The sequence below is a fragment of the Nyctereutes procyonoides genome, unplaced genomic scaffold, assembly GCF_905146905.1.
Source record: "Nyctereutes procyonoides isolate TBG_1078 unplaced genomic scaffold, NYPRO_anot_genome, whole genome shotgun sequence".
NCBI lineage: Eukaryota > Metazoa > Chordata > Mammalia > Carnivora > Canidae > Nyctereutes > Nyctereutes procyonoides.
The window spans coordinates 32,542,899-32,570,336 of NW_026575146.1; the positions used below are offsets into that span (position 1 = coordinate 32,542,899).

Below are 27,438 nucleotides of genomic sequence, written 5' to 3' on the forward strand. Positions count from 1 at the left end.
GTGTATCTCTTAATTTTGGATTTCATTTTGGATTTTTTCTTTAGGGAATAAGAATCATATATAGCATAGAATATAAGTATATATAATATAATTTCTAAGACAAAAACCAATCAGAGGAAGAAGTAATATGTGGGCTAGATCACACAGACACCAACTGCGAATGAGTGTGATGCCCTCCCTAGGTGGTCCCGCCGCCCTCTTTGCTGTCACTGCTGCTCTAGGTCCCCAGGACCGCATTGCACCACAGTGCCAATAACAGAGAAATATCATTCTTAAAATTTAAACTTGAATAAGCTATACAATTACAATAGAATCCAGAAATTCTGCTTCTGGGGATATGCTCAAAAGAACTGAAAGCAGGAATTTGAATAGAGACTTGTACATGCACGTTCGTAGTAGCATTATTCACAGTAGCCAAAAGGAGAAAGGAGCGATAAATGTTCATCCGTGGAGAGGTGGACTCAACAAATATGGTACATACCATGCGGTATGATTCAGCCTTAAAAAGAAGTGAAATCCTGTCACATGCTTCAAAGTGGGGTGAACTCTGAAGACAGTCTGCTAGTGTGGAAATTGACCAGTCTTCTAGCTCTGCCCTTTCAAGACCTTCTATAGGATCAGCAGACCTACGATGCTCAGAGACTTCCTGACCGACATGACTTACCCTTCTTGGAGAAAGTGCTGAATTCATTACTGACTTCTTATTCAAAAATTGAATGCTGATCTCACCAGACTTTGAGAGCTGCTATTAGCAAAGCTATTTTATTTTGAGATTTGGTTTTGCATATCGGTGAGAAAGGCCATAAATGAAGACAATATTTTATACCCCCCTTTTTTTTCTATAAACCATCATGACTTTCTGTCAGTCAAGAGCTTGATGCTGACAACTTCTTGGCCTAATAATCTCGCCCATCCTTGACAGCCATCAGAAACAGGATGAACAGTTGAGTCTCCGCTATAGACGGTTATAATGGCTTCAAGCCAAATGCAGCTCACAGGCATGACAAGAAAATGAACTCTTCCATTGTCTGATCTGAAAGCTGTCTTCCAAGAGACAGCAAATGCAAAGCGTTATGAATCTTCTAACCCTGTGACTTATAGGAAATGATGTCAGTGGGAAAGATGATAGAGATTAACCAGAAGTCTCCAAATGTGAATGTTACCCTATACACATGTTGTTAAGATGAGTATCTTTTCTCCTTTCTTTGTCCTTCTGCCCCATGGTTCTCCTACCAGCATGACAGGTACCACTCCTTTTTATCTTGATTAAGTCCCAATAGTTCATTTTCCCCTTGCCTTCGTAGATGTATGTTGTAAGAAGTTGCGGCCAAGTTTAAAAAGGGTGTAGTCTGTGTTCTCTAGGATTTTGATGGATTCTTGTCTCACATTAAGATCTTTTTAACATGGGGGTGGTGCGATGGGTAATGACTCTCCTGCCATTCTGGTTGCACAAGTCTGAGGACCCAACAGGCTCTTCCAGATGTTCAAGGTAGCAACGGAGGCACATCGAGATGCTGAACAAAGGATTACTGTAAAAAAATTAATCTTTAATGAATGCAAGGAATTTGAGTATGTAGTAGAAGACTTTTACCTTCTTTCTTCTTTCACCTCACCCTCTGCCTTCCCTTCAATGTAAAGGCGGGGCTTCTCTTTCTCCCAGTTGCATGCGTGAGCATAGAGAACATCAGGCTGATGGACCAGCTGCTCTCTCTCAGTTCCAAATCTGAGAATTTCAACATTCCTCTCCTGTGGTGCAACCTCATTGCGCGCTGAGGTGAACACCTGGCCCTCATTGCAACACCCCATGGAAATTAAGGCATGAGGCTCTGGCACCAAGATGTTCTATGAGTAACGAATGTCTGTTTTCTGATCCAGAGGCACCTTGCTTCCTGCCAAAAATGTAAATACACGAGGTACTAAAATACACAACTACACACATCTATATGAAATAATTTTTGGATATAAGGAAGATATTCTGCACGACACAGAGAATTGACAGGGATCATGACCCACATGCCACTTCCTGCTTAACTGATTCCCAGGTATGAGGAACACAGTCTTTCTGAAGGGTTTTGAATCTCTTGATGTCCTGAATTGAACTGATAATCGATCAATTCATAGGAAACAAACAAACAAAAAGTACATGAGATTAGGCCTACGGGACACACTCATATGGTCTTTCTTTCTTTTTCTTTTTTCTTTCTTTCTTTTTTCTGCAAAGTTTGCTTAAATCTATTGGTTAAATTTGGTGTATCAAATAATGCAATCACAGCTACAAAGAGATTGTGAATTTTGTGTAACTATAAAGTTTTTGTGTTCATTCATCCCTCTCTAAATCATTGCAATAAATAACTGTGGTTCCAAAATAATTTTTAAAAATTGTCTATATTGGGGTGCTCAGCAGTTGAGCGTTTGCCTTTGGCTCATGGCGTGATCCCGGAGTGCTGGGATCGGGTCTCACATCAGGCTCCCCACATGGAGCCTGCTTCTCCCTCTGCCTGTGTCTCTGCCTCTTTCTCTGTATCTCTCATGAATAAATAAATAAAATCTTAAAAAGAATAAAAAATAAAATAAAAATTGTCTATAAACTACAGTTCTCCTCCTACCTCCATACTCAACAGTGTCATCATCTTTCCTAAATAAGCTCTAACTTGCCAATTTCTTCCTCATTGAACCCAACACTTTCCACTTCTCTAAAGCAAATGTCTATGAAATGTCACTTTCCTGTGCCCATTATAGTCAATTGAGACAATTAACTTTTTCTCCCACTTAAATTCTCTGCTTTTTCTCCATTTCCAAAACCATTTCACCAAATGATAGGCCAGCTATTTGGTAAAATATTCCACAACTTGGAATATCTGATGTTTGCTCATAATTAAATTTAGGTTATGCATCTTTGGCAGAAATATCACCTAATTTGTACTGTGTTCTTTCAATGCATCAGGTAAGAGAATACAGTTTTAATTTGTCTCATTACTGATGATGTTCACTTGTTTAAGGTTGTGTCTGCCAGGTTTCTCCAATGAAATCACACTCTTTCTATTTATCATATATTTATATGCTTATTAATGTTTTATTTTATTATTTGTTATTGTGTATGTTTCATATTGTTACACTTCTTTCACTTAATATGTGAATATAGTATATATGAATATTTTTATATGCTGTATGTTATACATACGTATTATATATACATATATAAGATTGTGTAAGTTTACGTTGTAGGTACACATTTGATTTTATAGATATGTATTTGGAAGGTGTTTTGAACCTACCTAAATATCTTGTTTAAATGTATTCATTCATTTATTTATATCCCTATATATTCTTGTTTTGTTATTTTATTCAATGGGTTTTAATACTGTATGATTGATTTTAATGTTTCATTGTCTTAGTATTGGCCAGTAGAAGCCTCTGTTGACAGTATATCCATCCATTAGAACACTTTTGTTTTCTGGAATAACAAGACCTTCTAAGCTTATCTCTTCCCTTACCTATCTCATATATAACCAGCTGTTTTTCTAAGGCATCCTCTTCCATTTATTGGAAAATGGCATTTTGAAGTCAAGATCTGAGTGGTAGATGTGTTCATCATTTTGGTGATGCCTCTACTCACAATCTCGTATGTTTCATCTAATCCACCTATATCGAAAATCATGAGTTCACTCCAATACCTCCAATTCTAATCCAACAGCATAGGGGTTATTTTAGTTGTCATACTTTTCATATTTGTAATGTCCTTCTCTAATAGTGAAAAACTCACTTCCATTAACCTTAAATATGTGTGTACTTAATTTTTCTGTGCAGGAGTCAATCTGTCATCAATGCTGCAACATTGTACTTTACATGGATGGATGCCCTCTTCACCCTATATGGGCTTCAATATCCCATGCCAGGTGGCCTCTGTCAGCGAATTCCCTCCTCACACAATTTGAACTCAGGCTGTTGATGGTGGGCCTCTCATCTCTGGGAACACCATTCTATCCAGGCTTAGACTCTTTGCACATTAAGACTCCTCTTTGTGAGCACACTTTCATCACTTCGCTTGGGCTTCTGACCTTCAGGCTGAGGTAATGACTCCTCTTCTTCTGTGCCCAGTTCCCATCTTGCCTTGCTTCTCTAGTTAATTTTTCACTGAATTGTTCAGGAAAAAAAGAGAAGGGAAGGGAATCATTTATAACAACTTTTTTCCTTTTATACTCCACACCTAATCTATTAATAACATATCATGTTGGCTCTGTATTCATAATATATTCAAAATATGATCACTTATTACCTTTGCTGTACGATCCAAGATTACAGCATATTTCCTCTGGATGATCTCACTAGCCTCCTTACTGTTTTCTCATTACTTCTATAGTCTAGTTTTAACCAGAGAAGCTAGTTTGGTCATTCATCTACTCAAAAGCTTTCTTTTTGTTCTCTATTCCATTGCAAGGTTTTTTTTTTTTTAATAATAATCCTTACAATGAACTACAAGAACCTATATTATTTGCCCTTATATCTGAGTCCTAGCCCTTGGCCTCCCAAATGCAATATTGCCCTAACTATACCTTCTACTTCTTTTTACCTTAATGGCCTTTTTCTGCTCTTCCAAAAATACCAGGCCTGCTTCCAACTTCCAACCTTTGTGCTTGCTCTTCCTCATGATCTGGGATGGTCTTACACCAGGTATCCTCAAGGCTCATTCCCCTTTGCCTTCATCTTTGTTGAACTACCTCCTCCTTAGCAAGAGCTCACTGATGAATCTTTTTAAATTTAAGATGCTTGATGCATTTTAGCACTCCTTATCACTTTCTCTAAGCTATTATTTTTTCTTTGCACTAATATTTACTAAGGCTATGAGGTTTGCTTATCATCCAATTCACAACTGAGAATACAACCTCCATGGGGTCACAAATTTCTACTTTTTCTGTTCCTATATAAGTATGGTCAAGGACGGTGACTCTTGTGTAGCAGGCACAAATAAGTATTTTTTGGAATGAATAATTTTTGTGTGTATTAAATGAAATAAAATTTTTGATGCATAAAGTTTTTAAAAAATACAAACTATAGTCTAACTAATCTTCCTTCTTCATTAAATCATAAATCATTCCAGATAAGGGAAAACATATTATTCATTCCTTTCCCCCCAAAGTTGCCATAATTAGAACTACAGTTTGCTGTTCAACAGCATTTATTGTTCTCTTTATTTATTTGTCAGTCAATCTTGAACTAGTGACATATCAAAACAGTGTCTCCTAAATTCTGTTGCATTTGCTAAGATTTCATGACTGTGTTTTCTTAAAGTCCTTGTTTCTCTGACACACTGTGGTGTCAGTGAGGGTCCAAGGATTTTCCCATAACTGCTAATTAATAATAGTTTTGCTGATGCAAGAAAGACTCATTATTTTGTTTTCTTCCTTAAGTACCTTCTCCTTTGTTTACTTTCACGTCCTTCGTCAGATTACTTTCTTATTCTAAGTTGTATGATTTTCAGTAGATCCTAGTGTCAGAAGAATCAGAAAATTTTCCATTAAACCAAATTCCTAGAAGGGTTCAGTTTTGCTAGGTTATAGAGGAGGCAAAGATATTTGCATTCCACAGTACTGAAAAATGGAAATCTTCAACTTTAAAAATATAATTTAAATTCTTTTTTAATTCTAAGAGTATTTTGAGTTAAGAATTCTGGATTTGTATGCCGAGGTGGAGTTTGGGGGCACAACATAGTTATAGAGATCAACAACCTGGAAGGAAGAAGGGAAGTAAGTAGAATTGGACAGAGATACAAGTCAAGCTGTGGTGCAGGTCCTACAAAGCCACAGCCAATCCAACAGGGATCTTGGGAGGGAATATTGCGGAGAGGATAGAATCCATGAAGCCTCAGATTTAAAGGCACTTCCTATGCAACAGAATGTTCTTCATGGATCTTCCTGGGTATTTGCTAAAATTTGGGGACAGGGCAGGAACTGAAAAAGCTCCATCTTGGTGTGTGCCTGGAGGACAGGAGAGCAGCAAGAAAGGCACACCCTACTCAGAGCTTTCTCCCCATATCTACGCGATGGTACAAAATCCTCAATCTGCTGGTAGAGAGACAGCAAGTCTGACTCCCATGTTCAGCTGGGAGAAAGTACAGGAAAAAAATTCCTATCCCTGTGGGAGAGGCAGGTAATCAACCTGTATTTAGATCATTAGAAATCCCTACCTTTAGGTGGGATTGCAGTCATTGCTAAAGTGCTAGCTTGGAGACCCAGCAAAGCAGGACCTTCATTTTTTTCCCCATAATTTTCATTTTTTTTGACAAGTATATTGAGGTACTGGAGAATTTTATAAATTGCTTAGGATTAACCAGTTGACATTGGCTGGAAAATGACAGAGCTTAGATGTAACCTCAAGTCTTTCTAATATCAGTGCCGTGTTATTTTACCATACTATCTACCTTTTGGCCCAATTTATTCATTTTATTTTTCCAAATAGTTTGTTAGTGGATATGTTTTGCTTGTGGTTGAGGCCCTATGTAAAACCTGCTATCAAGTTGCATAAAAGTTATGGAAGGGAAGTCACCAAGAGAATAAGGCGGAAGGAGTGACACCTTCCTGTCAGTGCACATTGTATCCTCTGAAAGGAGAGAAATTTGAAAAAAAAAAAAAAAGAGAGAGAAAGAGAGAAATTTTGCCCTCTGTGACCCTAAGGTCCTTCATGATAGGTGTGGACTAAAAAAGAGAGAGAGAGAGAGAGAGATGTTCAGAAAATAATTTTTCTAACTTTGAGAAAACTAACAAACCTCCAAGATATTGATGGATCAGGTAATGCATTCTAAAACAATAGTTCATTTTAAAATGCTTTAGAAATCCAAATTCATCACCCAAATTTTATTTAAAATCTTTTGCCTCCTGTCTATGGACCATGAAAATCTATTCCTCCAAATTCATAAAATTTATTTAGATAGAAGAACATCCAAAATTTCAATCAGGTTTTATGACCTTTATTAAATTATCAACATTTGTTTGTTACCCAACTGAATCTGCATTAAAAAGTACACATTTTAATTATTGATACTTATTCACTAATTATTAATTAAGCAAATTAATGGCAATATATACATTCAAACTTTTAAATATAGACATAGACAATGACAAAATTACGCACACATGCAAGGACTAATTTTTGAGATTATTGTTCTTCATAAATTATCATTGTGGATTTTTATTTTATACAGATTTCCAGAAGCATTTAATTAAAAGAGTGAAGGATGAATTCCAAAATCTCTAGAAACAGTTTCCTTGCAACCATTGACTTCATTAAAGTTTTCCATAAAGTTAAAGATATTGTCCCTAGAAAAATAGTAAAGATATGGAAGAGTTTTAGGTAAAATTTTAATTATTATCCTAAGTGTTAAAATTATATAAAACAAAATTCAATATAATTCAATGAAATTAGCCTGTTTTCATATACATCCTTTAATAAAACAATATTTTGCTCTTTAAAATTATGTCTTAAAATTTTCCTTCTTATTCAAACATGTATGCAGAAGTAACTAAAGAAAATAATGAATACAGTAGTGACTGAAGCAATGAAAGCCCACAAAAAGAAGTGCTATTTTTCACATATCAGACTCTTGAAAATTAGAAAGTTTGCTAATATTCATTTTTGGTGTCTATGCAGAAATATGAACTTTAATAAATAATTTGTGTTTCTTTTATTCTTGTTTTGACAAGAATGTAATCAATAGCACACTGTGAATTGCTGCTCGGCAATATCAGATCCATGAATTCACTCCTAGTAATATAATCTGTCACTATCCCAACAAATTAGACTAAAAATCACACAATGAATGCCACTTTTACATTACCTAAAATTGATAAGAATATCAATCCATTCAATGGAAAGTTATATATTATTTAGAAATAATGTGTATCAATATTTGCTGACTTGTGAATATCTCAAGTATAAATGACTAATGAACAATTTGTAGCACTGAGCAGTGCCATACATATAATCTTTTATGCAAGTAGCACAGTTTTTAATCGAATTATTTATTTATTTTATATTTACTCACTTGTTCACATAAAATTTTTTTGTAGGACTAGGCCTAAAACTTAATATATATTTTAATATATATAATAACTAACTTAATATATATATTTTAATATATATTTGTATAATAAATAACTATATATATATCAGGCAAGGAATTAAGGTGTGGAAGTTAAAAGATGATGGAGAGAGGGGAAGTTTTACATGTACTTAATAACTCTCTGTAGTGTTTTAATTTTTACCAAGAGGCATATATTGAACACATTGTTAAAATAAGTGTAAGCGAAATTATAGCCACAAAGTGAAATATTATTAAGAAATGGAGAAAAAATGAAACGACAAATACCCACCATTTGCTTCGATATGGATAGACCTGGAGGGTGTTATGCTGAGTGAAATAAGTCAATTGGAAAAGGGCAAACATTATATGGTCTCATTCATTTGAGGAATATAAAAGTTAGTGAAAGGGAATAAAGGGAAAGGAGAGGAAATGAGTGAAAATATCAGTGAGGGTGACAGGATGTGAGAGACTCCTAACCCTCGGAAATGAACAAGGGGCAGTGGAAGGGGAGGGGGGCAGGGGGTTGTGGTGACTGGGTGATGGCCAATGAGGGGGGCACTTGGCGGGATGAGCACTGAGTGTTATGCTATACTTTGGCAAATTGAACTCCAATAAAAAAATAAAAAAAAAGAAATGGAGAAAAAGTATTTAGTACTGGTATGAATTTTCAATAGGACAAGTGTATCAGAAGGGGTTGATAAGCCAATGAGCAAATAAGAAATACACAGAAGTCCTGAGTCTGAAGCTACTGCCCCTTTTCCTCTATTGATTCCCTGTTAGGAAAAGCATGTTTATTTTCCGTTGCTTTATTTCATGTACAACTATTTCTATTAAAATTCCTAGACTCTTGCCCCACTGTTAATTCCTCTCCAGGGAGGGCCCTAATTAATTGGTGGCTGACAATTAGTTGGAGCTTACACGTCAATAGTTTCAAGAGTCAGGAATCACTCGCAGAGCACAATGGCTAAAATATACAGAAACGCAGTCCAGTTTGCAGTGTAAAGCAAAAGCTGAAATTTTCTGATGTCAAAAAAGTAGCCAAATGTCACACTAAAAAGTTTATGCAAACCTATGTTTACTGACTATAAATCAAACGTGCTCAACTGTGAAACTATTTTTATTAACGGTGTGCTATTTTTTTTCTATACTCGAATTAATTAAAAATATCTGCCAAGTCTTTGAGCAGTTCCTGGATTCTGAGTACCAGTGAGTGCAAGCAGTTAGTAGAGGAAGCTAGGAAGCAAGGTAGCTAGTTTAACTACAAGTTTTCTTTTTTTCCCTTTTTATTGTAGCGTATAGAGTGAATTCAAAACTCCTTTACAAATCCAAAGCCTATTTTAGTAACACTGGCACTTACAGAAATCTAGAGATCTGTTGTGTGCAATCTTTAAAATGTAATTAATTCTAACCAGCCATTCAGCGCCTCACTCTACATTCTAGGCCAGTAGAGTTTGTTCGTATTATCTGAGCCTGGATTGGACTTTCTGGGTCTGACATTGTGGCAGCGATGACTGCCAATCAACGTAATTTAGGATTCTCCTAACAGCGGGGGGTCAAGCAGGAATGAACTTTCCCAATTCCCTCCTATGCCCCATCTAGTTAGGCTGGAGGACTTTTCTTACCAAAGGTATGTGAGATATAGTTAAGTTTGTCACTTCTAGTCTAGGCGTTCCAAAGAGGGTCCCCTTCAGCTCTTTCATTCCTGTGAATTACTTTAGAGGGAGGATGCAGTAGTGAAGCTTGGAGCCGAACACGGAGATATTCTAGGTTTCTGAATTACCATGAGGAAAGCCATTTACCAATTGAATAAATATCCTACATAATTACAGGGGCCAGAATTTGAGTCTTGCCATTACAGTTTGAAGAACTTATTCAAAGGTTGAAGATTTGCTTATTAAAACAGTGAGTGTTACCCTAAGTAATACACATTCAAATATATTTAAAATATAATGCACCCATCTTTATTTTGACTCATATTTTATTTCTGAATTCTGTTTTAAGGAATCTAAATTAAAACACACATATGTACGCACACACACATAATTTTTTTCCCTCAGTAGAACAAGGATAAATGGTATTTGGGAAATTGAATGATATAGTAATTTTCAAATTTACCATTATGTAATTTCTTCTATGTTTTCCACTATTAGTAAACCTAGGATTTTGAAATTTTGGAGAAATATATCTTCTTTAAAACTAGAATTTGGAGGGGGAGTCAAATTTTTTGTCTTTGTGTCTATAATTATAGATGATGAGGATGAGGAGAGTTCATATAACAATTTATTTCATGGTTCTGCTAGCCATGGGAAGAGTCATTATTATGTTTATTATCTGTTGCATTTAAAAACAAAACAAAATAAAATAGCAAAATGTGTCCAAGAAAGAAATAGAGATTTCCATCGTCTCCTTGTGAAATTAACATATGGTGGCATTGATCTGCTTTGTGGAAGGGTCGCCGAGGAGAGGACATGTTAAACAAGGAAGAGCCTGTAATATGTGCTCATTAAATGAAACCAGTCATAAATCCACAAGGATTATTGTTAAAACATTGAAACAGATATCTTAGGAAGTCAACATTTTCTTCTTTAGACAGTCTGTTGTAATGATTTATGATTCTAATGGCATTTAATTAGGTCTGAAATCAACACAACATACAGAATTTAAAGAAAGAAAAAAGGCCTCTGCGTCTCTTACCTGTATATTTATGCACTTTGTGGAGAAGATTCAAAGCAAACAGGACTGTGTTCTGAAAGCCACTAAAATCACTAATGAAGGGGGCTCGATCTCCACTAACCAACATGCGTGTTGGCAGCTCCTTCTGGAATTCATATGTTCTAATTAAGGTCGTAGGAAAGTTTGGTGGAGCTAAATAATCCACAAATAAAGCCCAGCTTCTTTCAAAGTCAGCTTCTTGTTTAGAATAGTATTTTAATCTAATAAACAAGTGGGGAGAAAAGTATACATTTTGAATTCGTCTACTCAGAATTTTGCCAACTCAATTTTCAAACCAGATAATTTGTTCAAAATGGCATTATTCTACTTTTTAGAATATAGATTATAGAAACTTGGCTTTGATTTTAGCCCAGAGATTTGAATTTTTTTCAAGATTTTATTTATTTATTCATGAGAGACACACAGAGAGAGGCAGAGACACAGGCAGAGGGAGAAGCAGGCTCCTCACAAGGAGCCCGACGTGGGACTTGATCCTGGGGTCATGCACTGAGCTGAAAGTAGATGCTCAACTGCTGAGCCACCCAGGTGTCACAGTTGAGATTTGAAAACTTGAAGAGATGTCATTAAATTTTTATTTTTAAATTTTTAAAAAAGATTTTATTTATTTATTCATGAGACTCAGAGAGGGAAAGAGAGAGAGAGAGAGGCAGAGACACAGGCAGAGGGAGAAGAAGGCCCCATGCAGGGAGCCCAACGTGGGACCCAATTGCGTGTCTCCAGAATCAGGCCCTGGGCCAAATGCAGCCACCAACCTGCTGAGCCACCCAGGGGTCCTCTGTCATTAAATTTTTCAACTTGAAAATTTTCATCTCAGAACATGTTTTTTATATCACATTTTTCCCCTTTTCATAAAGCATTTATTTACATTACTTACATAAACTCTGAAATGTGACCAAGTCTCATTATTTTAAAATGTAAAGATGGGGCACCTGGGTGGTTCAGTTGGTTGGGCCTCCAACTCTTGATTTCAGGTCAGGTCATGATCTCAGGGTGGTGGGATTGAGCCCTGCATCAGGCTCCACACTCAGCGGGCAATCTGGTTGGGATTCTCTCTCTCCCTCTCTCTCTGCTCCTCCTCCTTCTCTCTCTCTCTCATTCTCTCTAAAATAAATGAACGAACAAATGAATGAATGAATAAATAAATAATAATGAAAGTAAAGACAAAAGTCAAAGAATATTGGCAAAATTTCTGCTGAATTTTGTTCTTAAAGAACACATAACTTTTATTTCAGGCAACCACTAAAAATGAAGCAACAATTTTTCTTGCTTTTTAGGTAGCTTGGTACTTATTTTCGGGTGATATATACTAGAAGGCTAACTTGTCTTTGTTTTTTTTTTCAGGTGTATAATGTAATGATATGATATTTGTGTATTTTTTGAAATGTTCACCAGAATAGGCCTAGTTAGCATTTGTTACCAAACATAGTTACATTTTTTTTTTGTGAAGGGATCAAGATCCACTCTCCTAGCAAATTTCAAATATGCAGTACAGTCTACCAACTATAATGACTATGCTGTACATTACAACCCCATGAACTATGAATAACTGCAAATTTATACATTTTGACTGCCTTTGCCCACTTCACCCAACACACACACACACACACACACACACATATGCCATTATACTATATGATACCAGTAAAATATATATGATGATATTACATATTTTTTATCCATTCATGTGTTGATGGATACTTAGATTGTTTCCATATTCTGGCCATTGTAAATAATACCAGAATGAACATGAATACCTTTTCAAATTAGTGTTTTCATTTTCTTCTGAAAAATACCTAGTTATGGAATTGCTGAATTATATGGTGGTTCTATTTTTAATTTTTTGAGGAATCTCTACACTGTTTATCACATGGTAGTTGCAGCAATTTATATTCCTGCTTTCTCACTAAGAAAGAAATTTTAATTTTAAATTTTTAGTGAATAATGTTATTATTTATTTATTTATTTATTTATTTATAGCACACCTACAGAGTTGGGGGGGACAAAGGAAGAGGGAGAGAATCTTAAACAGGATCCTCATCCAGCAGAGAGCCCAGTGTGGGACTTGATCTCACCACACTGAGATCATGGTCTGAGCTCAAATCAAAAGTTAGATGTTGAACCAACTGAGCCACGAGGCACCCTTGTAGAGAATAATTTATATATATATATATATAATTGTATATATATACACACATATTCATATATATAATTGTATATATAATTACATTATATGTACAATATACACATATTGTATTTGTATAATTATATATATATGTATATGTATGTGTATATATATATATATATATATATATATATACACACAAAATCTGTATCACTTGTTTTAGCAATCTTCTGACCATATAAGCAACTTGCTATTCTGAAACACTTTACTCTCTATTTCTTGCTTATCACACCCTATGTCCTTCAAGGCTTATTATGGAAGTTATATGGTTTGTTATATTCCCCCTGGAATTACTCTAAGTAATACAGACACATCAGGGTCTAGGCATTATGGATTCAGAAAGTAGTTGGAACATGTCCCCTGGTTAGCATCTGTGAAACATGCCTGTATATACAAGGTTCATATAGAGCTATGGGAATACAGAGGATGAAATAACTAGCCTGTCCTTGATTATAGAAAAATTTGTTGGCCCTCCATGGTCTTATCAGAGAATCTTTTTTTTTTTTTTTTAAATTTTTATTTATTTATTTATTTATTTACAATAGTCATGCAGAGAGAGAGAGGCAGAGACACAGGCAGAGGGAGAAGCAGGCTCCATGCACCGGGAGCCTGACGTGGGATTCGATCCCGGGTCTCCAGGATCGCGCCCTGGGCCAAAGGCAGGCGCCAAACCACTGCGCCACCCAGGGATCCCTCCATGGTCTTATCAAATCACAGCCAACTCTCAAGTTTAAAAAGGAGAAAACATGAATATATAAGGATATTCAGTAAGGGTCACACAATTTTAATAACAGCACAACTAGACATTGCACAGATTGTAGGAGAGCTAATAGCAAGTAAAAGAGAAAAGAGATACAGACATAAGTTTTCAGTTCTCTCTGATAGTTGCCTAGGAGGGGAATTGCTGAGTCACATAATAACATTCAGTTAACATTTTGAGGAACTGTTAAACTCTTTTCCAAAGTGGCTGCACCCCAAAGATGCAGAGGGATGGAAACAACGGGACACCTGCATCCCCATGTTCAGAGCAGCAATGTCCGCAATAGCCAAACTGTGCAAGAAACCAAGATGACCTTCAACAGATGAATGGATAAAGAAGATGTGGCTTATATATGCAATGGGATATTACTGAGCCATCAGAAAGGATGAATACCCACCATTTACATCGACGTGAATGGAACTGGAGGGTATTATGCTGAATGAAATAGGTCAATCAGAGAAGGACAACTATCATATGGTTTCACTCATACGGGGAATATAAGAAATAGTGAAAAAGACCATAAAGGGGGGGGGGAGGGAAACTGAGTGGGGAAAAATTAGAGAGGAAGACAAACCATGAGAGACTCCTGACTCTGGGAAAAACCCCAAACTGTTGCAGAGGGGTAGTGGGTGGGGGATGGGGTGACTGGGGGACGGGCACTGAGGAGCACACACGATGAGATGAGCACTGGGTGTTACACTATGTAGTATATAGTAAATTGAATTTAAATCAAATTTTTAAAAAGTGGATGTACCATTTTCCATCTTCACAAACAATATGTGAGAGTTCCAAATACTCTATACCTTCTTCAACACTTGTTACTGTGTATCTTCTAGATTTTAGTCATTCTAGTGCTTGTAAAGTTGTATCTTATATTGTTGGTTTTTATTTCCCTAATGGCTACTCATTTTAGCATCTCTTTATGTACTTATTGGCCATTTATATATTTTCTTTGGAGAAATACCTACTCAAATCAATTTTCCATTTTTTTAAAATTGAGTTGTCTTTTAAAATTGACTTGTGAAAGCTTTAAAATATAAAATTAAAGTGTTTCAGATGTAAATCTCTTACAGATATATGATTTGCAAATATTTTTCCCATGCTGTACCTTGCCTTCCACTTTCTTGATGATATCATTCACAGCACCAAAACCATTTAGCTTTTATGAAATTCATTTTATCTATTTTTTTCTTTTGTCTCATGTGCTTTTAGCATCTCATCTTAGAAGAAAAGGCCTAACCCAAAGGCCAAAAGCTTTAATTTGAATTCTATAGTTTTAGCTCTTACATTTAGGTCTATAACGCATTTCGAGTTAATTTTGTTGTTTTGGAGGAGATAAACTTCATTCATTGCATGTGGATTGCCAGTTCTCCCAGCACCATTTGTTGAAAAAACTATTCTTTACCCACCAAGTTATCTTACACCTTTGTTGAATATCAACTTTTGTTTCTGGACCCCGATTCTTTTCTACTGATCCGTAAGTCTATCATCATGTAGTAACAGTCTGTTCTTGATTACTGTACTTCTGTAGTAAGAGATTAACAGAGATTAACTGGAATCTGTAAATGAATTTAGGGAGTGTTGCCATTTAAACAATAGTGTCTTCCAATCCACAAACACCGAGGATTATCCTTGAAATAATTCTTTCACTTCTTTCAAAATATTTTGTATTTTTCAGTGTAACCAAGTTTTACAGTTCTTTAGCTACATTTATCCCTATATATTTTATTCTTTCTGATACTGTTGTAAATGTGTTTGTTTTCTTAGTTTCATTTTAGGATTTTTTTTTATTTCTAGGACACAGAAAGACATTTTTTGCATGTTGATCTTTCATCCTCTTAGGTTGATGAACTCATATTAATTATAATAATTCTTTTTTGGATTTCTTAGGGAAAAAGTATTATTTCTTCTCTATCTAGATTACTTTCATTTCTATTTACTGCCTAATTACCCTGGCTGGAACCTCCAGTGCAATCTTGAATAGATGTGGTAAGAAGGGACAACCTTGTCTTGTTTTCCATTTTAAGGGGAAAGTACTCAGTCTTTCACAATTTGATGTTGACTCTAGGTTTTCCTAGATGCTTTTTATCAAGATGAGAAACTTTTCTTCTGTTCCTAGTTTTTTAAAATGTTTTTTTTATCAAAAAAGAGTTTTATCAAATGTTTTCCTGTCTATTCTGATAATTTTGTGATTTTTGTCCCTTATTCTACTAAAATATGTTGTATTATATTCACTGATTATCTGATACTAAACCAACCTTGCATTCTTAGAATAAATCCTGTATCATCACAGTTTATGATCCCTTTTTATATGTTGCTGGATTCTGTTTACTGGCATTAAATTAAGGATTTTTGCATTGTATCCATAAGAAATGTTGGCATGTAGTTTTTGTGTAATGCCTTTGGTTTTGTTGTCAGAGTAATATTGCCAATTTGCTATCTATTCTTATGTCTTATGTATTTGTTCTCTTTTTCTTCATTACTGCCTTCTTTTGTGCTAAATGGATATTTTCTAGTGTAAAGATTTATTCCCTGGGCTTTTTTTCTATCACCTCTCTCTTTAATCTATCTAAATATTAATTTCTTAGCTCTTCCTCTTCACTGATAAGATTACAATTACTATGTCTCTTAAAACAATGTAGTTCATATTGACAGTAATTTATTGTAACCATTTACATAAAAGTTTGCCACAATATAGTTCCATTCCTACTCTCCTGCAGGTCTGCCAAGCTCTGGTAATCTTTCTTCATCCTTTTTTCTTTTTGTTTCTCACACTGGGTAATCTCAATTTACCTATATTAAAATTTACTGATCCTTTTTTCTGCCAGCTTAAATCTGCTTTTGAATCCATCAAGCAAATTACTCATTTTTGCTATTATAATTTTCAACTGCAGAATTTCTATTTTTCTATACATTCTAACTCTATTCATAATCTTTTTTAAATTTTTAAAAAAGATTTTATTTATTCATTCATGAGAGACACAGAGAGAGGGAGAGAGAGGCAGAGACACAGGCAGAGGGAGAAGCAGGCTCCTGCAGGGAGCCTGACGTGGGACTCGATCCCAGGTCTCCAGGATCAGGCCTTGGGCCCAAGGCGGTGCTAAACTGCTGAGCCACCTGGGCTGCCCTATTCATAATCTTTACTTAGTAAAACATTGTTGTCATACTTCTCTTAAATCTTTAGATATGGTTTCTTTACTTTTTTAAACATGCTCATAAGTAGTGATTAAAAAATTTTGTCCGTCATTTGAGCTCAGAGGAACAATTCCTATTGACTAATTATCTCTGTCTAAGTGTGTGTGTGTGGTGGAGAGGCATGCATGCACTACCTTCCTGGTTCTTTGCATGTCTCTCTCTCTCTTTTTGGACACTTGGACAGTTCAGACACTATAAAGTAGAAAGTATTAAAATCAGATTCCCATCCATACCAGGGTTTGTTGCTCTTTGGTTTTCTTGTCATTATTTGTTTATTGCTTTGCCTGGACCAATTCAGTTATTCATTCTGTGTTCTCCGCAGTGAGTCATCACTGAAGTCCCTGCTCAGAAGTTTAATGGTCAGCTAATGATTAATGATTTTCTTTTTTTTTCTTTTTTTCTTTTTATTAATGATTTTCTTAAGTTCCTTCAACCAGTAAGTCTTCCACCTTTTGCTAAGGGGCTCTGTGTAGGTATAGCAGTATACCTTCAATGCTGAGGCCTTTTACAACCCTGCCTAAGCCCTTACTTCCTATTTATTCAGGACCTTGGGGTAACCAGAGGTGAGACATTGCAGTCCTCTCGGTTCTTCAGTTCTTGCCTGGGTATACCCTCAGTTCCGTTCATGTTGGTGGGTCTTAGAAAAAGACAAATACTTTGTAGACATAGTAACAAGTAGCCACCAAACTGTTTTCAGATTGACTTCAATCCATCAACAAAAACTTGCTTCAGTGACCAAGTTTTTGCAAGCATCCAGTAAGTGACATGCCCTCATTTCTGAAAGTCAGCCAGTCAGGAATGGACTTCTCCATAAACATGCCTCTAATGCCAATTGATGGCTATCTCACCTGTGTAACCCTCTTATACTGATTACTCAACCCACTCAAATCCCTAAGAACTCAGTATCTCCTAATAACACATCTCAAGATGAGAAGAATGCTCTGCTCAGTGATACTGTGCATGACAGTGTAGCTGTCCCTTCCTAGAATTGTAATAAATTCAGCTTTGTTGTTCAATTTCCAATATTGAGGGCTGATCTCATCATCCTTTGAGGGTTGCTATGAAAAATGCTATTTTTCTAGAAGAATTTAGTTTTGCATGTATTTGGAAAAGTCTACAAAATAATATTTTATAAACTACTTTCTATGAAGTATAATGACTTGATCTCAATTTCAGTTTTGATGTTGACAACTCCTGTTTACTTTGTTGATTAATAATCTCTCTTCCCCTTGGGAGTGATCAGAATCAAGCAGCTGAGTCACAACAAAATGATATTATGATGGGTACAAACTTAATTCTTCTCATAGACATGCTAAGAGGATGAACTCTTCCTTTGACCAGTAAAAATCAGCCTTTGAAGTAATATTAAGAAATAAAATATGCCAAGCAATGTAAGTTTCCTGACCGATTTATCTTCACTGGACATGGGATCAGTGGGAAGGATAATAATACGTGGTCAACAAGAAGTCCTCCAACATGAGTGCTTGTATTTTTATGTGTACTTCAAATCAGTCACCCATTCTTGACTTCTTTCTACACCATGTCTCACTCTGGGTGGCAGGTACCACCCCCAATGTAGTGTCATTTGCTTCCATACCAAGCCATACTCATTCAAACTCGTTTGCTATAAAATGGGCAGAGTTCTGACATTTTGGCTATATGGCATGGTAACCAAGATGCTTCTTGGATGCTTGCCTCCAGATTGGTGTCAACCATGCTATTTTTTTCTGATTGAAGTAATGCAGAGGTTCTATAATTGGGTTTGCCATCACATCCATTTTGTTTACAGACACCATTTTGTGTTAAAAAAGCTTTAAAAAATCCTCTTGTACTTCAGAATTCATTTTGTTTTATTGCTGTTTTGTGGTACAAATGTACTTTTTTTCATATTTTCCTCTGCTACTTGTGACATAGTTTTGAGCTTTATCTAGTAAAACATTTCCTGTCAGTTTTCTCTTTGTCATAATACTTCCCCATGTTTGACATATTGGTGAATAGGTAAGTTAAAAAAAGATTTCAATGAAAAATATAGTATAAGATGGAAAGATTGCTAAACACATTTCAACTTAATTATTTTATTTTATTTTTAGAGAGAGAGAGACTGTGAGCGGGAGGAGGGGCAGAGGGAGAGAGAGAGAGAGAGTCTCAAGTAAGCTCCATGCTCACCATGGGGCCCAACACAGGGTTTGATCTCATGACCCTGAAATCCTGACCGGAGTCAAAATCAAGAGTCAGGTGCTTAACCAACTGAACCACCAAGTGCCCCCAAACAAAACAACTTTAGATCCATTCTTACCTATTCTGAAAAATTTTACGAGCAACCTTCAAAGATGAGACATGTGCAGCCCATAAGTACTCCAACAGTTCATCAAAGCTACTAGAATGTGACTTTACATGCTGTCCAAGACAAACAATGTTACTGATATTTAGGCAATTATAACAATCTCCTTGAAAATAAATTCAATTTACAAACACAATTTTTCAACATTCTAATTGAGGGGAGAACTTTTTTTTTTCTAAGACTTTGTGAAATATTTAGTGCTTAACACTCTCTACAGAGCTTGATTTCAGGTATTTTAATTACTAGTGATACTGAGTTCATATGAAAGAAATAAACCAAGTGTTTTAGAAATGTTCAGGATTTTGCACTGTTCAGAACCAGGCCTTTAGTATTTTATGTATGTTTTTTTCTCTTGCCATGTAATGAACTTTCCACCAAGTGTTAAGGTTAAGAGTGTTTTATTTAATAATATGCAAATATGATGAGAAATGTTCTCTAAAGGGAAACCCAGTCTTTGGTCATGTACTCTTCACCCATGACACCTTACTGTGGACATCAATATTAGATTCCAACTGTCAAGCGCTCATTCAGTCAACTCATGTGATTTATCAAGACAGTTGAAATAAACTGATCAAATTGACTACAACCTATTACACAATTGTATTTCTATATCAATTATTGCTCAGGTGGCCTAAAATTATGATGAACTAGGATACTTCATGCACTGTGAAGTCATAGTTTCTCTGGGCTCATGTGTGTGTATAGAATTTATTTGGAATGAGGATAGTAGATACTGTGGCCTTGATACACTATTAGTAAAGAGGATGCCAATAAGGTATGATGTCATACAGCAATCCAATCATACTAATACTGTTGTCACCACAATATTTTCAATTGGGAACTTTGTTCCTTAGGAACACATTGCTCAACGCATAAAAAAAATATCTATATTAAGTGCTCTTCAAAAATTATCTGGTTACCCTTGAAGAGTATTAATTAAAATAGTAAAAAAAAAACAACCTGGTAAAATTCATTCCACTTTTTCATTGCTTCTGGAAATGATGAATGACAGCTAGAAACATTGTAACAAAAATTCATCTGATCCTTGGATGGTGGCAGAAAGGTGACATTGTCTGATGATATCCCCATTATGCCAGAATCAACCGCAGCAAGGAAGGGCAATGCAGAGAGATAATAATTAAGGTCTGTATAAATAAAAAGTTATTAATAGTGTTAACATGTAAATAATGTTGTTTTCAAAATAAAGATATCTATCATAAAAGTAAACCTAAAGATCTAGAAATGTGGTAAAACTTTAGCAATTTAGGGAGCTTTGGAAATTTTATATGCAACTTGAATATGCTTCTCTTAAAAATTCTACTCTCATAAAGCAAAATGGAATCTTGTAGACTTATTATTTATTTATTCCAGGGAAGATAATCATTGCACTGGAATTCCAAAATGCTAATTAAATTCTAAGGCATAGTAAGTGAAAAGTTTAGAAATTAGTAATAAAATTAACTAACTAGAGTTTAAAAACTTGAAACCAAAAAATAGTAACAGAATTCTGTACTTTCCTAAGTTTTTATTCTAAGTCTGAAAATCTGATGCAGCTTTAAAATATTGTAATATTTAATCTAAGTATTTCTCTTGTTAACAAGGTTTTCATCTGATAATATAACACAAATTCTTATTTCGGTCTTATGTATTTAAATTAAGTTTTGAGGTGACTAACTTTCCCTAGTTGATATTTTTGTAATTGGATAAACTAATCAGTAAATTTAAAAAATATCTATCTCAAAACCCATTTCAAAACACCCAGATTTGGGGCAAACAAATGTTTTTTGTAAAAGCAATGATCCTGGATTTTCCTAATTGGGATCCCAGGTTAAATTGATTTTTTTGTGGAAAGATCATCAATTTGAGGTTTGATGGTCACAGTGAACTCACCAGCCCACCAACTGTCCACAGAGATACAGAGGCGATCTCCAGACTTATGGCCACAGTCTGTATGTTGGGTAGGATCAGCTAATCTGCCTAAAAGAGAGGAAATCCAGAGTCGGGTTCACTAGGCCCCTTTCTAAGCTGTAGGTACAAAATGGAACTCGGTACATTATGTGTATAGGCATAAAGAATTTTGTCAGCCTTCCCATCATTGTCTTTCTTTCACTTCGTGACTTTCTGCTTCCCATCTCCCATTCATATTTTTTCCTTTTCCTTCATATCCCTACAATGATCTATTCTCTCTCGTAGGCCCTGTGTTTTCAACCTCTGTAGTCTGCGTGTCTTCTATTACTAACTACTCCTTGTCTTCAATATCAATGAGTGAATATTCATACATAGTAAACAAGATCCAGGCTCTATTTGCTTAAAAGCACATCCTTTTTCATTGCTTACCTACTTACTGCTTGACCCTGGATAAATAACATAGGCCTGCCTCAATTTTATCATATACACACTGGAGAGACTAGTAATAATAACTTCAGAGAGGCTCTGGGTTGCTCAGTGAAGAAGGGCGCAAAAAGTGTTCAGCTCAGAGAACATGTGCTTCTGTAAATATTAGCCATTATTCTATTTTCATATATTTTTTTGTCATCCCCTCTTATCTCCTACTTTTAAAACAACCCTTTCTGTTTCTTTCTTTTTGATTTTTCTGTACCGTCTGCATATACTCCCCGCATATCCCTTCAGCTGTCTCTGGCTCTATGCCCGTCTAGTGCCCCATTTCCACCATTTTCACACTGGCTTATTCTCTTTACTCCTGCTAACTTTCTCTTTTCTCCGGCTTCCCCCTCACACTGTTTATTTAGGTTCTTCACTTGCCACTCCAGCTTCTCTCTTGCCCAGTCCTTGCTCACCTATTAGGTGCCTCTCTTTCTTTTCTTCCAATGCTCTTTTCCTGTAACATTCATATTTTCTTCTTTCTCGTTCCCTTCCCCTACATTCGCTGTGTTATTTATTTTCACCAGTTCTGTGTTTCCCATGAACCTCTTCTGTTTCCCTCTTACATCCTCATTCTAGTCTCTCATTCAGCTTTTCTTGACCTGCTTACCCTTTGGGGGGCAAGAGGAAAGACCTGGGTAGTTGTGCTAATGCATGGAAATTTCTCAAGATTGTTACTCCTTGTCTGAACTGGAATAATACTCAAGTATGTGAAACATGCCTCTCTCTTGGTTCTTAGGTTTTTGCCTCAGTTGGAAGTTGTTTTACATCTGTTTCTAAGACTCTCTGTCCTTTTAAAACCACTCAGTCTCTGAGAACATTCACCCATGATGCTAATCTAAGGATTTCTTTATGTTGCCAACTTTCTTGTCTTCCACTCCAAATATTCCGCTGTGCTCCAGTTCCATTCTTGTCAAATTCCCACAGAACTCCTTTATTAGTGACTCCACGTCACCCCCAAGTGTGTGTGCTTGGGACCAAGCCCTTGATCTTGACAGTCAAGGAACATTGCATCACGAACTTTCTGTTATTTGTCAGAGGAGTTTCACTACTGTTCCGGACATCTTCAGCACTTTCTCCTTCTTTACAGCCAAGCTGCACCTGCTTACTGCTGTTTTATGTTCTAAGGAAATGTTTTTCCTTGCCTTCCCATAGCAAGAAATACCTCACCCTCAATAACGTTGACCAAAATTGTTTTCTGTCACACTTGTTTTTCCAGAAAAAAATAATGTTATGTTTGTCACTATTAAAATCAAAAATTTTTTTCCTGAGAATTTACCATATTTTCCAATTATATTATTTCTGCAGCATATAATGTATATATCCTGTCCTCCCAACATTTCTATCTCTTTTTGTCTTTTTCTCTCTCAAATGCCAAACTAATGTTAAACTCTGTCCTTTAGTTCACTCTCTATCTTTCTTCTTGGATTACTTTTTGAAAAAGCCCATCAACACTCTGCCTTTTCTTTCAAGATTAACTCTAAATGTTACTCTATTCCCAGATTATTCCAGTTTACAACATTCACTTTATTCTAGTGTCTTAGGATTCAGCTCTTTTTTTGTCTTATGGTTGTATCATTTCTAATTCTCATTTTTAAAAAAGATTTTATTTATTTAATCATGAGAGACACACAGAGAGAGGCAGAGACACAGGCAGATGGAGAAGCAGGCTCCCTGCAGGGAGCCTGACTTGGGACTCGATTCCAGGCCTCCAGGATCGCACCCTGGGCTGAAGGTAGGTGCTTAATCGCTGAGCCACCCGGGGGTCCCTCTAATTCTCCTTCTTAACCATGTTGCAAACCCTTCAAGGGAAGGCAATGACATGTACTATCAATTTCTTATACGCTTGCCACAATCTTCCATTTTTAAATCTATGTTTCTCTTTGGTGTTGCTTCCTTATCCTGCTTCAGACTCCCAGTATTTTCATTCAGTTCAAACATTATTCCTTTTAAAAAATATAAATATATATAATTTAGAGAGAGAGAGAGAGAGCAGAGCAAGAGAGCAGGGGTGGGGAGGGGCAGAGGGAGAAGGAGAAGCGCACGCCCCACGGAGTGGGGAGCCTGACGAGGGGCTCGATCTCAGGACACCTGGATCATGACCTGAGATGAAGGCAAACACTTAACTGACTAAGCCACCCAGGTGCCCTCAAACATTATTCTAATTAAAATTTTGGCTAGCCAATAAAAATGAATTAATATTAACATCTGCAACTAGATAGATGAATCTCAAAATAATCATGACAACTGAGATAAACCAGACTAAAAAGAGAGCACCCAACTCTCTATATGGAAATTCTAGATAATGCAGTCTAATCTGCAGTGATAGAAAGTGGATCAGTGGTTACTGGTAAAGTTGGAGAGTGAAGGGCATGAGAAGTTAGGGGAGTGGGGAGGACTGGGAGTGATCAGACACAGGGAAGTTCATGAAGATGAGAATACAAAGGAGAAAAGAGAATTTGTAGAATGACATGTATGTCCATTATCTGTGGTGATGACTTCAAGGTTATGTACATATATCAAACTTACCAAAAATACATTTTTAAATGTGCTGTTTATTGTATGTTTATTATATACAAATAAAATGATTAAAAAAAACCTCTGCTAGACAATCTAGTAGCAAACATTTAGTGTTTAAGTATTTTGTGAGCATTAGACACTTGTTCTTAAACTAAACCATGTTGCTTAAGGGCCCAATTAAAACTCCCTAGCCCAACTTTAAAGACATCTCTTCAAAAGATCCTAGTTGATCTTAAAGTTTCCACCCACTGCTCTTTCACATCCGGGTTCTCCTGTCAATATGGTAGTTTTCGTCTGGTACAACTTGCTATCATTGCCATTTTTGTAATTTGTATTCTAGCAATTACATTCTAGCAATGACTCCATCAAGTTCTTTTCCTCTACTTTCTTCATGATACGCTCAGCCCATGGTTGTCACTCTCTTTCCTGAACTACTCTTGTATTTACAGTCCTTACCTCATCTTTGAGAGACTTAGCATACTACTGGTGAAATACTTTTATGGGTTACTTTCATAATTTGTAATTCTGTATTGATTTTCTCTAGTTATATTATGGAGTTCAACTCAATGAAATACTAAATAAAATCAGCCACTTAAGAAACAACAGAATCCCATTTATTGTATTCTAGAATGGAAGTGAAATTTTGAAAGTACCTTGTCCAATATTCTACTTTGCTGTTCATTCATGACTGGACCCAAGGCTGAAAATTTTCCTAGAAGTAGGTGTGTGTGGATCCCTGGGTGGCGCAGAAGGTTTGGTGCCTGCCTTTGGCCCAGGGCGTGATCCTGGAGACCCGGGATCAAATCCCACGTCAGGCTCCCGGTGCATGGATCCTGCTTCTCCCTCTGCCTGTGTCTCTGCCTCTCTCTCTCTCTCTCTCTCTCTGTGTGTGTGTGTGACTATCATAAATAAATAAAAATTAAAAAAAAAGAAGTAGGTGTGTGACCCCTTGGGGAAGTTGGTTATTGTTTCCAGTGGAATTTATGTTTGGGGTCCTCCAGAACCATGTCTCAGGGGTTCAAATATTCTTTTCCATGCCACGGACAGTCTAAGAATGGAAATTATACTGGATGCTGGGAAATTCCCTGACAAGCTTGGTTGTAACATCTGCTTGGAATGTCATCACAGTCCAGAGCTTCAGTCTCTTCTTCTGTCTTTTCTATAATGCTACCAATTTTCTCACTGATTCCTTTCTTCCAATACTGTTTTCTTGACATTGATAGTGAAGGTCCCTTATTTCTTGAAACCCATTAAAAAAGATACCTTGGCACTTTCAATATTTTTGTTCCAAAACATATTTGCTTTCATTCCTCAGTGTAGATGCTATTTTCGGTAGGGAAAACAGAGGTTTTTCTTCTCCTTTTTCACTCCAATCTATATGACTGCAGTCCAATCATGTTTAGAACTATAGATAATGCAAATTAATTTTATACACCCATGTGTATTTAATGTATATCACCTTAACTGTTTTGTTCCTGGATGTACACTTCCTTGCTTATAAGGCAAGGTTTGGTACCAATAGCACATCAGTTAATAGTTATTGATAGTGAATGAACTAGGTCTAATATGCTGTGCCTCGGTAAATGTGGTAATCACGAGCCATTTGTGGCTATTAAAATGTAAGTTAGTTGAAATTAAAACAAAATTAAGAATTTAGTTCTGCAAAAGCATTAGCCATTTCTTTTTTTCTTTTAAAGACTTTATTTATTTATTCATGAGACACACACAGAGAGAGAGAGACAGAGAGAGAGAGAGAGAGAGGCAGAGACACAGGCAGAGGGAGAAGCAGGCTCCATGCAGGGAGCCCAATGTGGGAATTGATCCTGGGATACTCTGGGATCATGCCCTGAGCCAAAGACAGACTCTCAATTGCTGAGCCATCCAGGCATCCAGCATTAGCCATTTCAACTGCTCACTAACAATACGTAAGAATATGAGAGCACAGTATGGCTGTTACTATCGTACTGAGTATAGGACAAGTTCATCATTGCACACAGTTCTTTTGGACATTTCTGTGTAACAAAGCCATGCATGCAGGGGGGTATTCCATAAATACTTGATAAGGATTTGGCAAGAATGCAAACAGTGGAAAAGCAGTAGGAAAGAGAGAAAGAATCAATTTTCAAAAAGATGATGCTAAATGTGCAGATACTACTTCCTAATAAGTTCACACTTAAATCAAAGGATCATTGTAATGAAAAAGAGACATTCTTACCTGTATGATATTGCCATCCATGATGTACAGGCAGTCCCCATAAAATATTTTGTTCATTTTCTGGTGAAAATTTTGCAAAATACTTGGCTGTCTTGTTCAGTAGGATTTTATACGTCCCCAGTCTCTCAGGGTAATGCCAGAAGTTGATGATATACTTTCCATTTTCTATCTTGTAGTCACTGAACTGACCAGGACTCTCCTTCCAGAGAGGGGGATACACATCTGAGATATTAGATGCTTTTGCTATGGAAGCAAAAATACAACCAATTATTACACAGGCCCAGAAAATATTGAAAGCCATGGTGTTTAGCCTGGAGATTGAGATTATGGCAAGATGTCTATTGGGAAGTGGAGGAGGAAGCTGTTTTGTTTTTTTGCACCTTGACTAATCAACTCTTTAAATTCCCTTCCTTGGCAGTAGGAAGGTGGAGATAAACAAATGCCTTACCAAAGAGGTTAGGGCACCTCCCTTGTTAATCAACTCCCAAATTAAAATAGTTGATAATGTATCAGCCTCTAGAACTTTTAGTAAGACTGGATTTCTTCCTAAACTTATTTTTGTCTCTATCTTCTGATCTGTCTCTCATATTAATTATAATAATAAATTGTATGTATTTCCTGGAGTTACTTTAATTTTAAAGGTCAGCTATTTATCCAATTTAATATCTAATTAGTGAGATTTCAGCCATATAAATGGTTAAACAAGCAATTTTAGATAGAATTTGTAAGAAATTTTAGTGTTATATGGGACTTTACCAGATCTCTTTGAAATTTTAGTCCATGTGTTAGTCTAGACTTGTATGTCAGACATGTTAATTCGAATTCCACATAAGCAGGATCTGAGCCAAAGGCTTGTGTGCAGACATTTGATTTGTGGTTATAGAGTAAAGTAAAAGAGGGAGAAAAAAAGAAAGAAAGGAGTAAAAGTGAATATAAGGAGAGACTATCAGTTTACCTCCACTAAGTTTATGGGGCATTTTATGTTGTCTAGGAACTAACCAGGAACACTATCTTGAAAGAACCACTGGCTTTA

At 36.1% G+C, this 27,438-nt stretch overlaps 1 protein-coding gene across 5 annotated transcripts; it reads right to left on the reverse strand.

Moving 5' to 3' along the window:
• Nucleotides 1-26,760, reverse strand: LOC129500804 (protein LEG1 homolog). 5 transcript variants are annotated; one of them, XR_008662604.1, is made up of 7 exons: nt 26,406-26,760; nt 21,179-21,265; nt 20,249-20,433; nt 19,244-19,344; nt 10,772-11,010; nt 4,059-4,134; nt 1,506-1,529 (listed from the first exon to the last, which is right to left on the reverse strand). XR_008662604.1 is itself a non-coding variant. In XM_055311611.1 (6 exons), exons 1-6 carry the CDS (start codon nt 26,704-26,706, stop codon nt 1,399-1,401), a joined length of 1,044 nt encoding a protein of 347 aa, XP_055167586.1. In that variant the 5' UTR covers nt 26,707-26,760; the 3' UTR covers nt 1-1,398. The 5 variants fall into 5 exon arrangements, 4 of the variants coding, with proteins under 4 accessions (XP_055167586.1, XP_055167588.1, XP_055167589.1 ...); XM_055311611.1 differs by lacking the exon at nt 4,059-4,134 and having other exon boundaries at nt 1-1,529; XM_055311614.1 differs by lacking the exon at nt 1,506-1,529 and having other exon boundaries at nt 3,406-4,134.
• Nucleotides 26,761-27,438: the final 678 nt, after the last annotated feature.